At 46.8% G+C, this 17,769-nt stretch overlaps 1 protein-coding gene across 3 annotated transcripts in view; it reads left to right on the plus strand.

Annotated features, from left to right (window-relative positions):
- Positions 1-17,769, plus strand: part of tead1a (TEA domain family member 1a) — a 37,313-nt gene that overhangs the window by 6,618 nt on the left and 12,926 nt on the right. For all 3 annotated transcript variants that reach the window (XM_076264020.1, XM_076264038.1, XM_076264029.1), the window contains exons 2-3: positions 5,415-5,711; positions 17,341-17,405. In XM_076264020.1, the coding sequence (XP_076120135.1) occupies positions 5,510-5,711; positions 17,341-17,405 (267 nt within the window). In that variant the 5' untranslated portion in view covers positions 5,415-5,509. The remainder of the gene's footprint in view (positions 1-5,414; positions 5,712-17,340; positions 17,406-17,769) is intronic.

The following is a 17,769-nucleotide window of genomic DNA, read 5'->3' on the forward strand; positions in this document are numbered from 1 at the left end:
AACTAATTAAAAACTCATGAGGATGACTGATGCAGGGCTGATTGGTCATATCTGTGTCATTTCTGGTATGTGCTGACTTGACTGTCTAAGGTTCATGGAATTGGTGAGTACAGTAAAAGGGGGTGGGTCAGGGTCTTGGCTTAAAAAAGTGATACAGCTGTAATTTTTGCTTGAAACCTGATATGTGATTCACAGCATGGCATTTTGCCGAGAAACCTCACCGGTTAAAAGCAATGTAGTGTAGTTGTTTGCAAAGCTTTATATCAGAGCGAATGTCACACAAATTAAGGACTAACTTGCCACTGGTACGAGACTCTCCCTCTGTTTTGGCACCTTCCATTTGAGCTTTACAGTGCACTAATTCAGCCCAACTGGGAACAGATGCAGAGTCTTAACAGCAGGCGATAACATCATAGGTCAGGCTAAAGATGAGTATTAGAAAATGTGTACATTTTATGAATGTCACTTTCAACATAATTTCTTTTCCCAGTGATAACAATATTTCATATAATATGAAAATGTTCATACATACTGGTAAATGGTGATATTTATCCATATTAATAGCCAAAGGAGACCGTATAAGCCATATTAACTAAATGAGAAAAAGAAAATCATGAATGCTTGAATGCTCTGTATTAATGTATTCATCAGTGTCATATTGTACTGGCGGTTTATACCTCATATTTGCTGACATCAGCTTTTTTAATCCTTTGTTTAATTGTCCTGTGTGAAAACAGGATGTGGTAAGCATCAAGTTAGTACCTTTTAATTCAATTTATATGTGGTTGTGTGTGTGTGTGTGCATGTCTGCCTGTGTGTGCGTAGATAATAAGAAGGATCTATACTGAATCCACACATCTCTCAGAGCAGTGAGGTGTTTGGAGCGGCAGTGTTTCATGGGTAAATTTGTGCTCCTTTTGAGTGGGCAAAAAAGAAATGAAATAAGTGCATTTCATAAACATGAAGGAGACAAAGGGATGTGTTAATGGCGTGGACACTGTGCTAATGAGACTCAGTGAAATGGATATTGGGGGCATTGTGGTGATGACTCCACCGCTGTGAGGTCGTTTGCGTCAAAAGGAGAAGTGTCTCGCACACAGAGGCATAGACACACACACACACACACACACACACACACCAACCACAAGATGTGCTCACTGTTTCACCATGCATGCCATTGAAATGCAAAAGCCTCTGTTGGTGAAAAGCTTGAAAGGAAGGGATTTTTTTAGGTCATCCTTAATTAAATTTCCTGCCTGATGATAGACTAATAGGCCTGCTGGGACTAATGGAATTGTACAAGCATTTCATGTCACTAGTATAATGCACTGAATAGCAGCAAAAGAATATTGTTTCTTATGTGATCCTTTACAGGCCGAGGGGACATGTTCAGAAACCTTTCATTTCTACCCTCTCCCCTCGGCTCACCAGCATAATAAACCAAGCTCGTCATTATCTATATTGTTGAGCTGAAATGACTTTATGAGTACTAATAAGGTGGCTAGCATCACAGTGGCAGGAGTAATTTACCTGGTGCTTTGGCGGTCAGGGTGGAAGTAAGAATGTCTTGAATGTTTGCAGTCATGTGCTGGTTACCTAGAAATCACCGCTGTTTTACAAATCTAACGCGGTTCGTTATTTATTTTATTTTTTTGTGGGGACAATACTTGACTAGCAGCCATTCTAAAGACTCTTTTGTGATCAGGTCGGCGTGTGATCAGGTGGAACACTCAGTCTGTAGAATATGAGCGACACAAGACCATAGGGCTCCTTTCTCATACGTATATTGTAAGGATAACATACATTGCTTCTCATGATATTATTTTAACTTTTATCTGAATATTTCATTAACTATATTTGCAGTTCTGCCCCATTGAATTCAATCAGTTTGAATAACTTCACTCATAAATAACTACAGTATTACACACATTTTTTGTTTATGTTCCTGTGTTAATAGAAGTGTGAGCATGTTGTGGTTGACTTTCAATGGTTATCTAATATTTCAGTTAACTTATGGTAATGGTTCCTTTTGCAGTGTTTACCTTTTGAGCTCCTCTCTACTGTATGTGAAGGGTTAGCTGTGAATAATGCCTGCAGTATGCATACTCATACCTACACTGGTGCAAGAATTCAGAGTTGTTCCTGAGGACTTAACCATTTGTTCATCTTGAATAACGTTTACGATAGAGGTTGTTCTTCTGTCTGTCTTCACTGTTTATAGCATGTATAGCATATATGGGGAGTCACCTGCATATATTGTATTGAGAGACCTTTTACTGTCATGTCTCCGATATAGACTGATTGAATTAAAATGACTGAGCAGACCATCACTCACTCACACATACACATACAGACACGCATTTAGAGCAGCTCTCATACATAATACCTATCATTACATTCAATTACAACTAGTTGGCGCTGTGTTGTGCAGGTTATGCATGTGCCCACCTGGCAGTTGAGTGTCAGCCTGCACACACACACAAACACACACACACACACACACACACTAACCCCAGTGGCTGGCACAGGCGTGCAAGCAGTGCGGGAGTTTGACAGCTGCTCGGCTGTGGATGTGTGCCCCCTTGTTTTGTGCGCGGACGCGCCTCCATGCCATGCCATTTGTTTGGAATGCTGTCCCCCTTTCCTGGAGGGCCGAGGAGCGGTGTGTAAGTGTAGCCACAGTATATTGTTGCATGACTAATCTCCCTTTCCCATCTGCCACTGGGGCCCCCTCTAGAAGCAGTCCCCACTTTGCCATCAGCCTCGGCCATATTGCCATGGCTGCAGTGCAGTGTGTGTGCGGCACAGGGGCTCCATGGCTCTTGGCTTCTGTCGGTGTGGCTCTGTCTGCAGAGTACGGGGGTCGGGGTGGGGGGGGGGGGGGGGGCTTGTGAAGATGTGTTAAGTCGCATCACCAAGAATTATCACGATGCGCGCACACATGCAGAGAGAGAGAGAGAGAGAGAGACGCACACACACACACACACACACACACACACATATGCAATACATAACACTACACCCAGAAATGCTGAGATTCCCAAACACATTTGATGTCTCTTTCCAACTTTATTTCTGCAGAACACACACACACAAACACACACACACACACACACACACACACACACACATACACACACATACAGTAAAGCCCTTGTTCACAGCTCAGCTGTTTTGTGCTTAAATTGAATCATAGGCTCAAGTTCCCTTTCGTTCTGTATGTGGACTGCATTATTCCTGGGCTGGAATAATATGCTGGGTTGTTTGGTACCATTTGCGTTGGCAGTAATTTCACTGATGGATGAAACGGCTGGGTTATATTCTATGGTGCAGACTGTCATGGATTTTACCCATGGCATTTCAACAATAAGGGAGACTCACACAGGCCATAAATGGAACTGAATTGCTTATTAATGCTGTGAGGTGGATGGATGGGAGTGGAGTGAAGAAAGCATATGCTTGGTCTCTCTTTCCTCTTCCCTGCTTTTTGTTTTTCTCTTTGCTTTGTTTTTTTTCTCCTCATTGCCTTTTGATGTTTCGCAGCCTTGTAAATTACAGAGGGAGCGACAGATGCACAGCTGTCTAACATGGAATAGCCTGTTGTCAACTGCCAGTGATCCTGAGAAAATCAATGGCTCTCTGAAACACTTTTTTTTTTGAGGGGCGTTTTTTTTTATTTTTTATTTGCGAGTTGTTTCGGCAATCAACTGCTGCATTTACACTGCGCGTCGACTTTATCGTCCTTTCAAAAAATGTCACCGTGCCTTGAGTTGTCGCAGATCGCTGTTGGATCTAAGTGTCACGGCAACTGAGGAGATTTTGTTTCTGTTCGCAGATGGCCTCTCACTTTTTTTGCTCTTTTTTCAAGTTAACCTTGGCTCCCTGTTTGACCACTCGTCCAGCTCATCGTCCGGCCACTCGCACGGCTACACCTGGGGCTGTTCATGCAGGCTATAAAACTGCCTGTTGGAGCTCAGCTGTCTTCTCTCCTGAGTTCGTGCCTCAGACTGGGGTTACTGGGTTGCGCCTCAAACCACCCCGCCCCACCCTTCTTCACCCCCCACCCCCAGATGGAAGTCGGGAGTGTGCCGTATCAGTGCTGGAAGCGATTAGGGGCCGAGTTGATTATGCAGTCAGGGGGATGATATTAAGGCCCCTGAGTTGTTTAGCGGCTGGAATGAGAGGGCTTTTCTCTCCCCCCCCCTCTCTCTCTCTCACACACACACACACACACACACATACACACACACACACACACACACACACACACACACACTAACTCCAGGCCTTCAGAAGCACAAAGTAGTTGTGCAGTGTCAGCAGTCAGTGGCACCCAGCACACAAACCCCAAATTCAAAACCCAAGCTGCAGCCTGTGCTGTGGGTGATTGCACTCTGCCCTCTTCTAGTTCCCAACGCCTCCCACCCCGACACACACACACACACTCACACACATCAATTATACAGTCATCTACAAAACACCCACTGTACAGACAATCAGTACACAACAGAAAGAGAAACTACAGTGCATTGTATCTCAGCTGGAGACCATATTGTGTAGTTTGATGTGGATAATGGTTTTCTTATGTGTGCATATTTTGTAAGCATAAGCACCTCTGGTGTTTAGGAAACAATTTCTCCATCTGTGAGTCATTTGGATTACCAAAGCCAGCCTGGCTTTGTATCTGAGCCCTACAAAGATCTAACAATAGGCAGAGTGATTTTTCAGATTGTTTACACTTTATGAAACTCCATAATCAGGAGATTCCCAGTCACATGGAGTGACTGTACATGTCAGGGAAGAGCGGGGATTTAAGCACAGAGCTTGTCTCTTTGGCCTGAAAAGCCCTTTTCAGCTCCAAAGTGTTCCTGATGTGATCCTCCATGATCTATTTTGGAGAGCGAACACAGCGGCCATTGAGCGTCATAAATTTTCATTCAGCAATCTCTCCCCGCCATGAATTTTCGCCCAAGTTTTAAGAGGCCGGGAGACAACAGCGAAAGCCTGTAAGTGTTTTTACAGCAGCTGTGTTGGATTACGGCTCGCCGTTTTCTGAACTTGGCTCGTCCGTTTCCTCATGCGCCTTCTACATGAGCTCTCTGTGTCCGTTCCCATAGCATGCCTCTGGTTGCCGAACAGTATCTTTTCATTGGGTGTCAGAAGATGTTTGGCCTCAAATAAATTAAGACCAGAAAAACATAGTCATTTCAGACTCACTGTGTGACCTTGAGAGGGTCGTAGTGTCATAATGGTCCTAGTGTGCAGCAGCTCACTGACCTGTTTTTTTGTTTGTTTGTTTGTTTTTTAACCAACAACATTTTAGTATTGACTAATCCGTGTGAAGACTACTTTGATGTTAGCTCTGTGGACTGACATACTATTTGTGTGTCTGTGTGTGTGTGTGTGTTCTCCAGGTTTCTCCCCTCCATCTCTCCTCCACTTCATTTCAGGCTTGGAGGATCCCCTCTGTCCCAATCCCCAGGCCTCCCACCCCCCACCCAGTGCCAACATGGACCCCAGCAGCTGGAGCGGCAGCGAGAGTCCGGCCGAGGACATTGAGCACATGAGCGACTCGGCCGACAAGCCCATGGACAACGACGCCGAGGGCGTGTGGAGCCCCGACATTGAGCAGAGCTTCCAGGAGGCCCTGGCCATTTACCCGCCCTGCGGCCGGCGCAAGATCATCCTCTCCGACGAGGGCAAGATGTACGGTAAGTCCACCAATCCCCCCTTCAGACGGACATCCCAGGTCAAGGGCTTTTCGTTCTGTGGTAATTGTTTCTGTGGTAAATACATTTGGAGTAGCCATCAGACTGGGGGGGCCTGCGAGGGGCTGATCTCGGGGTGAGAGGAGACCTGTGGCTTTTTGAGAGGCTGGAGTAGAGGGGCTGGGGGGAGTAGGAGAGGATTGGTGGGGCTGGGGTTAGACTAGGCTAGGCTGGGTTAGGCTAGGCTGGGCTGGGCTGGGTTGGGTTGGGTTATGCTAGGCTGGGCTGGGCTGGGCTGGGCTGGGCTGGGCTGGGCTGGGCTGGGTTGGGTTATGCTAGGCTGGGCTGGGCTGGGTTGGGTTGGGTTAGACTAGGCTGGGCTAGGCTGGGCTGGGCTGTGCGGAGAGGAGGCAGCCACTCTGTCGTAAAGCCAGTGTGCCCCATTAGTGCAGAGCAGATGGTCCTCCGACCGCCACCAGCTGCGCTACACCCCCCACCCCCACCCACTCTCTCTCTCTCTCACACACTCACACACGCACACACTACTACCCCCCTGCCTCTTCCTACTCCTGAACAGAATGATGTCATGGAAAGAGGGGATATATTATTCCTGCTTCTTCTTTAACTCTCAAGTTCAACTCTCTGTTTCAGTTGTCTTCTTCTGACTAAAATACAGCCCTGAACATCTTGTCCTCTGTTTATGTATTTTTGGAAACCATTTTGAACCATTTTTGCAACAGGTGTAATGCAAGGCCATTTCCATAAATAACTCACATATGTTCAATTAAATCAACATATGATAAACAAACAAATTAACCACCCTTGGCTATCACAATAAACAATCATCCTCTGAAAAACCTTTGCTTTTACTAAGGTGCTCAAGTCCTTTGTAGCAGGTAGACTCCATATGGCTGTATAACTATAGAACTGCCTGTGGCGGTATTCTCACTCAGCACATCAAACATTTCCCGTCTCACAGCAGGTAGTTTTTTTTGTCAGGCACTACTTTGGTCATTCCCTTACCAGGAGCAGTGGAAAAATTACCCGAGAAGTGTTTGGAGAAGATTAAGCCTGTTGAATGCATTTAAATCGCAGCACTTTTCTCGCTCCAAACGTCAGGCAGGACAAAACAGCACTCTCCGACAACAACTTAATTTGTTGCCACAGGTTTGCTAGTTTATTCCTTCCGTGCGCCATCAAGCCATCTGTTTTCTGGGCAGGCACAGTCCCAGGTATCTCTGCTCCCAAAGGCTGCTCCGAGATCTGTGTGCGTGTTTGTGTGTGTGTGTGGTTCACACACAAATGTGCACACACACAAACACACACTCACACAGGTCCTGAGTGCCCCTCAACCCTCTCGCTCTCCCCCTTCCACCTTGCTCAATGCAGTTAATTAGCAACAGTCTCTATAGCAACTGGCTCTTACTTCAAAACAATGTGTAATTTTTTTCCTCCGTTCTCTCTCTCTCTCTCTCTCTCTCTCTCGCGGCTGCCATGGCTAAGCTTATCGCGGCTCTGTTTACCTGAGGGGCTTTCTGCTGCTTTTGAGTCTCATTGGGCCTGGCGCTGTGCCCAGCCGGGGGGATGGGAGGGGAGGGGACACTTAATTGTGAAGCCGATGAAAACCACAGCGACAGCTGCAGCACGGGCACGCTCAGTAGCACAGCTCTCCAGCACCAGGAAGTGGCGGCGGACCCGACTTGAATGAGGCCACAGAGAGACACTGCCGCTCTCTTTGACCAAGCCCTTCACCAACCCATATCCCCCCACCCCCACTCCACCCTCACCACCATCTCCCCTACAGTACAGTTTGAGTGTGTGTGTGTGTGTTTGTTTGTGTGTGAGTGAGTGTGTGATCGTTTGTATCAATTCTCCATTTTTTTTTTGTGTAAATGTCATTTGACACTTTACCAGATGTCTGATGACTTCTTTGAATGAAATGAGACGTTTTCACCACCGACTCTCTCTCGCTCTCCCTTCTCTCTCTCTCTCTCTCTCTCTCTCTCTCTCTGTCTTTCTCTCTCTCTCTGTCTCTGTGTCTGTCTCTCTCTCTCTCTCTGTCTGTCTCTCTCTCTCTCCCTGTGTCTGTCTTTCCTCTCACTGGGAATCCTTTAAGCTTATGTCACGAGCCAGCTCTGGTCGGTTCCCCCCCTTTGTGTAATTAACGCGTTCCTTACGACCCGATATCGGAGAGTGCGCTGCCCCTGCCCTCTCAGGTCATTAGAGAGGGCGACAGAGTTCGAGTGGTCCTGATGACCTGCTCTTACCCGCTGGGCAGGGGAATTAGAGTTCCTCTTCGGTTTTCCCCTAGAGACACTAACGTTCTTTCCTTAAATAGTGCTATCTTCAGCAACACTATCTGAGTGCGAGCAGGTAAATTATAGGACGTGGCTAATGAATAAGTAGGATTGACCTTGGGAGTTCAGATTATGCCAGTAATAAAGGTGGATTTGTTTTACATATTTTGAAATATACAGCTAGATTGTTTTAATGTACCTGTAGATGGAATTAGGTAGAATTACAATCAGCAGAGAATAGGTATTTTGAAAATGAGTTTTGTTTTGTGTGTTTTTTTTTTTAAAGACAGTGATTTACTAGAATTCATTTTGCAGATGCAAAAGACAAGCAATCACACTTTCCTCACAAATAGCATGGGGAAAAATGGTTGGTTCAGCTCCACATTTGCCACCATGGGATGGAGGCTTAATGCTTGCCCAAGAGGGTGTCATTGTCTGGGTACAAGCTGTGAATGTTGGCCGTCTCCACTGCCCAAAGGGAAACAGACAGGCCTGCGAAGTGACCAGGGTTCGAGTCATTTCTCGGTCACCCTTAAGCTATCTCACAGTTATGATATAGCTGGCAAGAAACAGCTACACTCCCCCACCATCTCTCTCTCTCTCTCTCTCACTCTCTCTTTCTCTCTCTCTCACACGCACACACGCGCACACACACACACACACACACACACACACACACACACACGCATACACACACCAGCTTGTGGCATTCACAGTACTATTCAGCCACGGCTACCCTGCCAGTGTAAACATGTGCGTCAGTGAGAGTCAATGCAGATGGTCTCTAAGTAATGCACAGTGCCACACAGGCCCTGAGATGAACCTGCTGTGACAGCGGCGATGGAATCTTTAACCTTGTTGGGTGCGAGAACTGTTTCATGCCATTCCTGCATATAGAGATGGATGCATGGCCATGTTGTCTTTGGGGGAAAAAAAGGCAGGGGACTGAGAGTGAAGAGAGGGCAGGAAGAGAGAGCATATTAAAAGATGGAAAGTTCTGGGGGTTTAGTCCTTTGTGTGCATGTGTGTTGCAGGGGTCAGGGTGCCCTCCATGACACCGCACAGAAGGTGCAGGGTGTGTGTGTGGGGGGCGAGGAGGGTTTGAAATGAGTTTTGTGGAGAAAGAAGGTCACCAAATCTAAATGGGAAGGACCCACATGTAACAATGGGAAGAATGTCTCTCTCAGCGAAATCCACACAGAGAATTGAATTTCGTGAAGAGACAGCGTATTGTGCAGAGAAGCACCAGCTGAATAAAATAGCAAATAAATAAATAAATAAATAAATAAATGACAAAAGCACCATGTTTCTGAAACACGAGAGCGCTCTGACAATAAGGCACATGCTGCATGTCCCTGCCTTAGTAAAATTGCCGTCAAATTGCAGCTGCGGCCGCAGGGAGCTGTGGTCTCCCGGTGGAGCTGGTTGTAAGGAGGCCGCCAGCGCTCTCTCTCCACACCTGTTGCCTTCACCGTTTCCCGGCTCCGAGCTGTGATTTCTCATGGAAAATACTGAAATAGTGAGATGATCGCATGGAGAGAGTGTTTGTGTGTGTGTGTGGTGAGTTTGAGAGAAAGAGAGAGAGAGGGGGGGGGGGTGTGAGTAAGAGAGAGAGAATGTTGGAGATGTTCCTCAGGGGGTTTATCCAAAAGTGTGGGTGTCTGTGCAAAAACAGAAGGATGGGTGTGTGAGTGAGAGAGATATAGAGAGGGCATGTGTGGAGAGCATGTGTGTTAATGTGCGTTTTGAGTGTGTATAAACATGTGTGTGTGTGTTTATGTGTGGTGTGGTGTGGGGGTTGGTCTCTGGCCGGGAGCCATGAGGTGTGACCACACCGAGCATGTCTGCACTTGTCCCCCACTCACACCCTCAAACAGAGGAGGAGAGAGGGGATGAGTGTTGAAGGACTGCGGGATTAAAATAGAAACTAATATCGCATCCCTTCATGGCTTCCATTCCGCCGAGCCCAACAGCAGTTTACAGGCCTCACCACCACAATGGAAACTGCCATGACCACCTTGAGGTAGAAGTAAAAAAAAATGCTATGTTAAACTAAACAATTTAAATTCCATTACTCAAACTTTTTTAAAAAAAAGAGTCTTTGTTCATGTTATATTGAATGATCTCAAGGTCAGGCCTACTGTTCAAGTCCTGCTTAAAAGCAGACGGTAAACACTAAAGAAGCTTTTACACTTCTCTATGGCTAATATGTTAACATTCATTTCTCTCTCTCTCTCTTTCTCTATCTCTGTCTTCGTATTTGACTCTCAAGGTGAAAACACAAAATACTTCCTCACCACTAATGACTTGATGGTGTTCACTTTGCCTCAGCTAGGAGAGCACTCAGTGAGTGCACACCTCTGCCAAGGGCAACTGTCGTTTGCTGGTGTAGCGCAAAATCAGCGAAAGTGAAACTAAACTTCATGGAGCTGGCCGGAGAGTCGGATTCACGTCGACATTTTATGTCTTCATCCTTGGGCCAGACGGCACCTTTTAAAAAAGAAAAATTGTGAAAATTGGGCTGGTAGTTTTTGACAGTGACAACAATCTGACAGGCACATCATCAGGAGTTTGATTGACTAATCACGGTGCAGTGAAAAAGATTGGCCAGAACACATCAGTCTGGCCATTCAGTACATTCCAACATAGTTAAAACCTAACCGGCAAGAATCAAATGACCACTGTGTCACAATGCAGAGCTTCCAGACAAACCACAAGAGGAAGCCAAAATGCTCCCATTTTCTTTTTTATGGGCCCCAGTAAAATTCTAGGTTTTATTAAATTTCAATTAACATAATTTACTGTAACCTCGTTACTCTTTATATTTCTTAAACATGTGGAAGTCAGTTGTCATTGAGACTAAACTCAGCATAGCCCAATCAACAGGGCTGTAGGCACATACATAATTTAATGCTTTAAATAATGAGGCAGTTGTGGTTTTTACCCTCCTTTGTGTGTGTGCTTTTTTGAACTAAACAAAAACTATTTTTTTTTCTTTGAGGTTAGAATATTTGCCTTCTTTTTTTTTACTTATCTTGGCTTCGGCGACGTGTTTTCAGTGTACATTTAGCACCCCAGTGGCAGCTGCTCCAGACATAATGAAGAGAGGTCACTGGAGGTCGTTTGTATTTTCCGAGTGTGATATCCAGCGTTGGGGTGTTATGTTTCCAGCCCAACCCCAGCGCGCGCTGCGCCGGACTCCCACCCACCCCGTCGTTGGAGCACAAACGAGATTCGGCCTCGCTAACAGGAAGCACGGCTAATTACTCCCATTAAAGCCCAACGGCTGCAGAGCGACTCCACTCACTCCTAATGACTTCGGCTTTTCCTTGGGCTCTCTCCCAGCTCAAAAGCCTCGGCATTCACATTAGAGCAGTCTAGTTGGAGAAAGACAGTTTCCCCTCCTGTCTGACTATTTTTGTCACACACACACACACACACACACACACACACACACACACACACACACACACACACACACACACACACACACACACACACATACACACACACAAAGTGTATCATCAATTAATTTTGAGATCAAATGGACATTTTGACCTTTATTGGCATTTTGACAGCGAGTATCAGGCTATTATGACTAGTTTGGCTTGTACGGGTTGTGCTCCGCAGTAATTAGACCCGAATCCAAATGCTGCAGCTTTTAAATCCTGTGATTCCATTCGAACAGCTCTAGTTTCACTGGTATGCTGTCCTAAACCCTCGTAACACCCTCCTCATGACCCACAAAATATAACCATAATGATAGAATTGAGGACCTAATTTGTGTTTCTTAATTTAATTTCTTAATTTTACACTGTTTATCTGTTTATTTGTTAATGTTGGCGAAGCAGGCAGTTTGCTCACTTGCTTTGAAAACAAAAAGCAAACCATGGATTTGAGATACATAAAATTGCTCGTTTTCATGTAGCCTAACACCCAGTTAATTAGTTAGCTAATTTAAAGAAAACTCTGTAGTCCTTTTAAAAGACAACAGTATCCATTAGAACTGCAGAAAACAATAAAACACATTTGCACTTTCCCAAAAAAAAAACAAAAAAAACGCAAAACCTTCTGCTTTTGCTCCTGGGTTGGCGAGCAGCAGCCTCTCATTGTGCATGGCTGGCCAGTAGGCAGCAGCTTGGGTCTCTGCTGTGAGTGATTGGCCCTCTGCTCTAATGAAGAGCCCGTATTGGGGGGTGGGGGGTGGGCTGCTGGTCATTGTGATGTAGAAGAACAGCCTCCGTCATGGTTCCCCACCATCTGACTTTGGCCATGAAGTCTCTGTTCAGCCGCCTCGCCCCCCTCTCCCCTCCTCTCTCCTCCCCCCTCCCCTCTCCTCCCCTCTCCACTCCCCCCCTCTCCCCTCCCCTCTCCTCCGCTCTCCACAATGTGGGACACGAGGGGTGTCAAAATGTTACGGGTTATGCCACCTACAATAGGCAGCTGGCCGGGCAGAATCAGATGCACAGCAGACGTGTGTGTGTCTTTGTGTGGCTGTGTGCACAAGTGTGTGTGTGTGCGTATGTTTCGAGAGCAGCTTTTATCTGGCAGTGGAAAGGCAGCCTCACCCTTTGACTCTTAATACCCGTGCTCTCGGGGTGATACTTGCATTTTTGCCCGCTGATCATATCAGCCTAAGCTCCCCCGACTTTGCGCCAAGGGGATTGCTTGAGCCCACCATCTGCTTTAGGCTGCCGGCCATCAGCTCCCGAACCAAAAGGCGCCGTATTTTAACAGAAGGCAGGAGGAGAGACTTAACTTTAAACCACTGATCACTTGCTGACTGCTCCTCTTACCACTACAGCAGCAGCATCCAATAGGAAAGTCATCAACTCCGTTACCTTCTGAGATATGTGCCCGTTAAAGCCATTTACTTGGGCTGTTAAAGCTATTCACAACGGCTGTGAGAACTATTTACAGTGATGAATGAGTTGCTATTTAGAAACCCACCTGCTAACTTTCCCTGAATGAGAAGGTAGTGTAAGCACTAGGAGTAGAAGGCTTCTCAGAGTAGTTGCAGTAACAGTATAGTAGCATTAGTTGTGGTATTGCCATTAGCAGTAGCAGTAGAAATTGTTGTAGTTGTAGTAGTAGCAGTAGCAGTAGCAGTAGTAGTAGTAATAGTAGTAGTAGTAGTAGTAGTAGTAATAGTAGTAGTAATAGTAGCAGTAGTAGTAGTAGTAATAGTAATAATAGTAATAGTAGTAGTAGTATTAATAGTAGTAGTAGTAGTAGTAGTAATAGTAGTAGCAGTAGCAGCAGCGGCAGTAGTAGTAGTAGTAGTAGTAGTAGTAGTAGCAGCAGCTGTAGTAGTAGTAGTAGTAGTAGTAATAGTAGTAGTAATAGTAGTAGTAGTAGCAGCAGCTGTAGTAGTAGTAGTAGTAGTAATAGTAGTAGTAGTAGTAGCAGCAGCTGTAGTAGTAGTAGTAGTAATAGTAGTAGTAATAGTAGTAGTAGTAGCAGCAGCTGTAGTAGTAGTAGTAGTAGTAATAGTAGTAGTAGTAGTAGCAGCAGCTGTAGTAGTAGTAGTAGTAGTAGTAGTAATAGTAGTAGTAGTAGTAGTAGCAGCAGCTGTAGTAGTAGTAGTAGTAGTAGTAATAGTAGTAGAGCTGTGGTGAGTAAGAACTCTCCCCCCTTCTCTCGCCCTTCCCCTTTTTTGCAGGGGACCTCCTGCTGAAAGGCTTCATATTGTTGGCTTAGGCCATTGTGATGCTAATGCGCGCCTGAGACCCTGGAGTCATCCATCATGGCTGGCGGGACGGCAGGGCTATTGTCCAGAGGATTTGGGTCTCTCTTGCCCTCACCTCGCTCAGACGCTAGGGGCCTGGGCCCAGACCACAGTGCATTATGGGAGAGGCTGGAAGGGGGGTGGGGTAGGGTGGCGGGGGGGGGGGGGGGGGGGGGGGGGGGGAACGGAAAGGATTAGGGCCGCTGTCACTGTGTAAATATGGAATAATCCAAGGGAAAAGAAAATGGCAGGGGTACAGAGGATTTTTTTAATAATTCCTGCCTCGATTTAATCAAGCCCTTGTGCAAGAACTTTTATTTTTGTTTGTTTTTTTTTTTTTTTGCTGATCCCCTCTAAGAAAAACCTGGTCAAGGGTGGGGGGATTTCACTGGAGTTGACAGTGCTGTGTTTATGTCATAAACACTTGCGTTTTACATATTTCAATTGGAGCTTGTTACATCGACAGACGTTTTACGCAGAGGAAAAAAAACCCAACCGAGATTTCACAGAAGGAACAAAAATCCCATTTCATGCCCATGTTTGAAGGGATTAGTCATGCTTTAGCCCTGGCAAGGTCCCTGCCCATATTTCCTTTAAGATGCAAGCAACTACACTTGGAAATTGCTAATTAATCAGCTTTTAAGTGTGGATCTGTTTGATGGGTGTCTGGAGTGCTGGGGCCGCTCCCAGTCGGAGGAAGCCCTCCTTTGCATCGCTGTGGCGTCCTGAAATTACGTCGGAGGCCAAGGCTCTACATTTCCCCTCCCTCGCCCTCCTTTTCCTGGAGAAGCCACATGAAGGGAGTCCATGTGTGTGTGTGTGTGAGTGTTAGTGATCCCTGTCGCTGCGCCAGGCCGCATTCACCCAGATCCGCTGACATCATCCCAGCCTCGCTGAGGCTCATGGGAGTGCGGTCTAGGGGCTCATTAAATGCCGCCAAAAAGGAATGAGCTTGTCTCATCATGAACCCTGAGCTCCCGCTCTCTCTCTTTCTCTCTCTCTCTTGCTCCATCTGTGTTACTCTTTTTCTCTCTCTCTCTCTCACTCTCTCTCTCTGTTCCCTCCTCTGCTTCGCTCCCGTCTCTGTTATCATCAACACCAATCAACCAAAACAGCCTAGCAACCGATAATCTCTCCAGTTGCCCCTTAAGGTAAACAAGGCCGACTCTCACACCACACCACATGCCTCTGTCAATCTCCCTCCTTCTGTCCCTCCCCCATTCTCTCCTCCTCTCCCTCCCCATCCTGTAACTCAGGGCAGGAGCTTCACGCAGAACTGATGATTTAGTAACTGTGTGTGTGTGTGTTTTTGCCGTATGACTAATGGTTAGAAGCCCGCTGCCGCCGTCATCGGAATCACCAGCCGGGAGGACAGTCCGCGCTGTCAGTGTTGAGTGATAGACCATGCCACCCCCCACCTCCCTCGCTCGACTCTGAGGGCCCTGGCAGCTTTTGTGGCCTCCCGTGCCCTCTGCCACGGGCTCGGACAGGGTCAGGCGAGGTCACACGGGGTCAGTGGCGGTGCCATCCATCAGGCTTGTTTTGAGCCGAAGTGGAGGGAGGTCCAGTGGACCCCCTACAGCAGGATCTGTCCGCCCGCAGATTCCTGTAGGCTGCCTTGAAGGACTCCCCTCAACCCTTCTCGTCGTGTGGAGAGGAGATAGCACGACCACAATCACTCACCAGCACCCAGCGTGTGTCCGAACATCTGATGCCATCTAGATTGCTGTGATGGTGCTAATGCTGATTTAAATCCAAAAGCATTGATGCAGACTGCATGCCGGTTCTTTCTTGTGGTTTCTGTTTGTGCCCCAGGGAAACTGGTGATACAACAGGAGTACAAACAGGTGGAGAGAGAGACAGAGAGAGAGAGAGAAAGAGGGAATGAGACAGAGATAGAGAGAAAGAGACGGTCCTGTGTTTGTCATTCTTCTCGATCTCTGCTTTGTTGTGATGGTTCTAGTTCCTAAGGGGCTTGTGGGACCTGACTTTGATGTTTAGAGTGTGTGTGTGTGTGTGTGTGTGTGGGGGGGGGGGGGTCTAATGGTTATCAGTGGTTTGGGGAGAAACACATGACTGTCTAGATAACCCCCACCCCCAGCCCGACTTTAAATAAGCAGCTGTGATTACAGTGCTGAGCTCTTTAAAGTAGCCATATGAAAGCAACCAGTTGAGGGCTTTACTGCGTCATGTTTACGGCCTTTTATTTTTGATCCATGCTACTTTCTGATGTCTTAGAATGGCCCTATCAACACGCCTCAGTGAAGTCGCCGGTGTCTGACTGCCCACCGACTCGCCTCTATGCCACACAAGACATGCCTCATTTAACTTCCGGAAAGATCAAGATTGGCCAGCGTCTAGCTATGTTAACCTCCCCACGTCAAACCCAAAGTTCAAGAGGCACCGATAATAGTTTTCTGACCCCTGCCATTGCTTCACACATAAAGTGGTCTGGAGTAAATTGCCTCTTCGTTTTTGAGGGGAACACTGGTGTATTATGTTTGACTGGGGAGCTGTTGACCACTCTGGACCTCTCGTCAATGTGCCCGCCGAGCGTGATTTCTCTCCCCTCCGCCCGAAAAATAAAAACTGCCGCCGTGATTACTTTAAAAGGCTCAAAAGTGTGCCCTCTTATAAACATCGCAGGGGAGGGATTTGGTGTTTCCATCTCAGAGGTTTTCAAGTTTCAGAAAAAAAGAGGGGGGGGGGGGGGGGGGTTGGGCCAGACACAGGAAAAAAGGGAGGAAAAAAGAGTGCTCCGGCCTCTTTCTCTCGTAAGGTTGTTTTGCACGCTTGCCAAGTCCCGCTGAGCGTGTTTTCAAGCCGCTGAAAAGAATGAATTATTCAGCAGTAAGCATGCTTACAGCTGGACGTTTGGGGCCCTTTGATCTGCGAACGGGGCGTCTGCATGAATGCCCGTATTGTCATGTTATGTGTACACAGTGTGTGAGTGATTGAAAATAGGGAGGCCTGGGGCCCGAGCCGGGGCAGAGATTACAGTGCAGGCTCGCCGGGCGCGCAGGGGCCCGAGCAGAAAATCCCCAGATGCTGTTTGTTCGCCTGAGGTCACATGTTGCTGCGGCGCTCCGTGTGGCCTTAACAAAACGCTCCTTTAGAGAGAGAGAGAGAGAGAGAGAGCGCTTCTATCACCCCCTATCTCATTACCATTGAAGCCCCCACCACACCACGCCTGTCAAAGCTGTGTAGCTGAGTCAGGAGTGTGTGTGTGTGTGTGTGTGTGTGTGTGTGTGTTTGTGTGCACGTGCGTACGTACACAAGTGTGCTTGTGTTTTTGTTTGACATAAGTGTACAGTGATATGAACATATTTTTGCCTGCGTGCTGATAATATGCTACATGTCTTTCCTCTGATCTGGCTCATGTTCAATACGTCCCTGTCCACTGGAAATAAAAACATTTTGACAAATGCAATCATTCACCAAAAACTGAAATATGATTCAAGTTAACTTTCAATTGCTATTTCATGAAACACCCTTCATGTGCTCCTCATAAAATATGGCGTTGGCTTTATTCTTGTCTACTTGAGATGGCAAATAGCTTACTCTATTCAGTCCCCCTCAAGGTCTCATTCTCTTTATCCCTATGCAGGTCGCAATGAACTGATAGCCAGGTACATTAAACTGAGGACGGGGAAAACAAGGACAAGGAAACAGGTAAATTAGCTCATTTTCACTCATCCTGCCTTATTCAGACTTTGAAGTTGACACACACACACACACACACACATATACACACACATACACACATACACACACAGACAGACACACAGGCACACACACACACTCTGGGGAAAAAAACGAGGAAAAAAAAATTTAAGAAAAGAGGGGAGGAAGTAGCCAGCTGTATGTGTGCACTCTTGGTGCCACATGTGGCAGGGACGGTTCAGGGTCCTCCTCCTCCTCCTCCTCCTCCTCCTCCCATATCAAAGTGAAGAGGCCTCCAGGAGAGCATTGACCCTGCACTCTTAGTGCTTCCTCTCAGGCAGAAGTCCTCCTCATGGCCAGTGGCTCATGTACG

The sequence above is a fragment of the Alosa pseudoharengus genome, unplaced genomic scaffold, assembly GCF_046254945.1.
Source record: "Alosa pseudoharengus isolate Yale_2024_CS ecotype anadromous, Long Island Sound unplaced genomic scaffold, YU_APseudo_1.1 YU_APseudo_1.1_scf_10, whole genome shotgun sequence".
NCBI lineage: Eukaryota > Metazoa > Chordata > Actinopteri > Clupeiformes > Clupeidae > Alosa > Alosa pseudoharengus.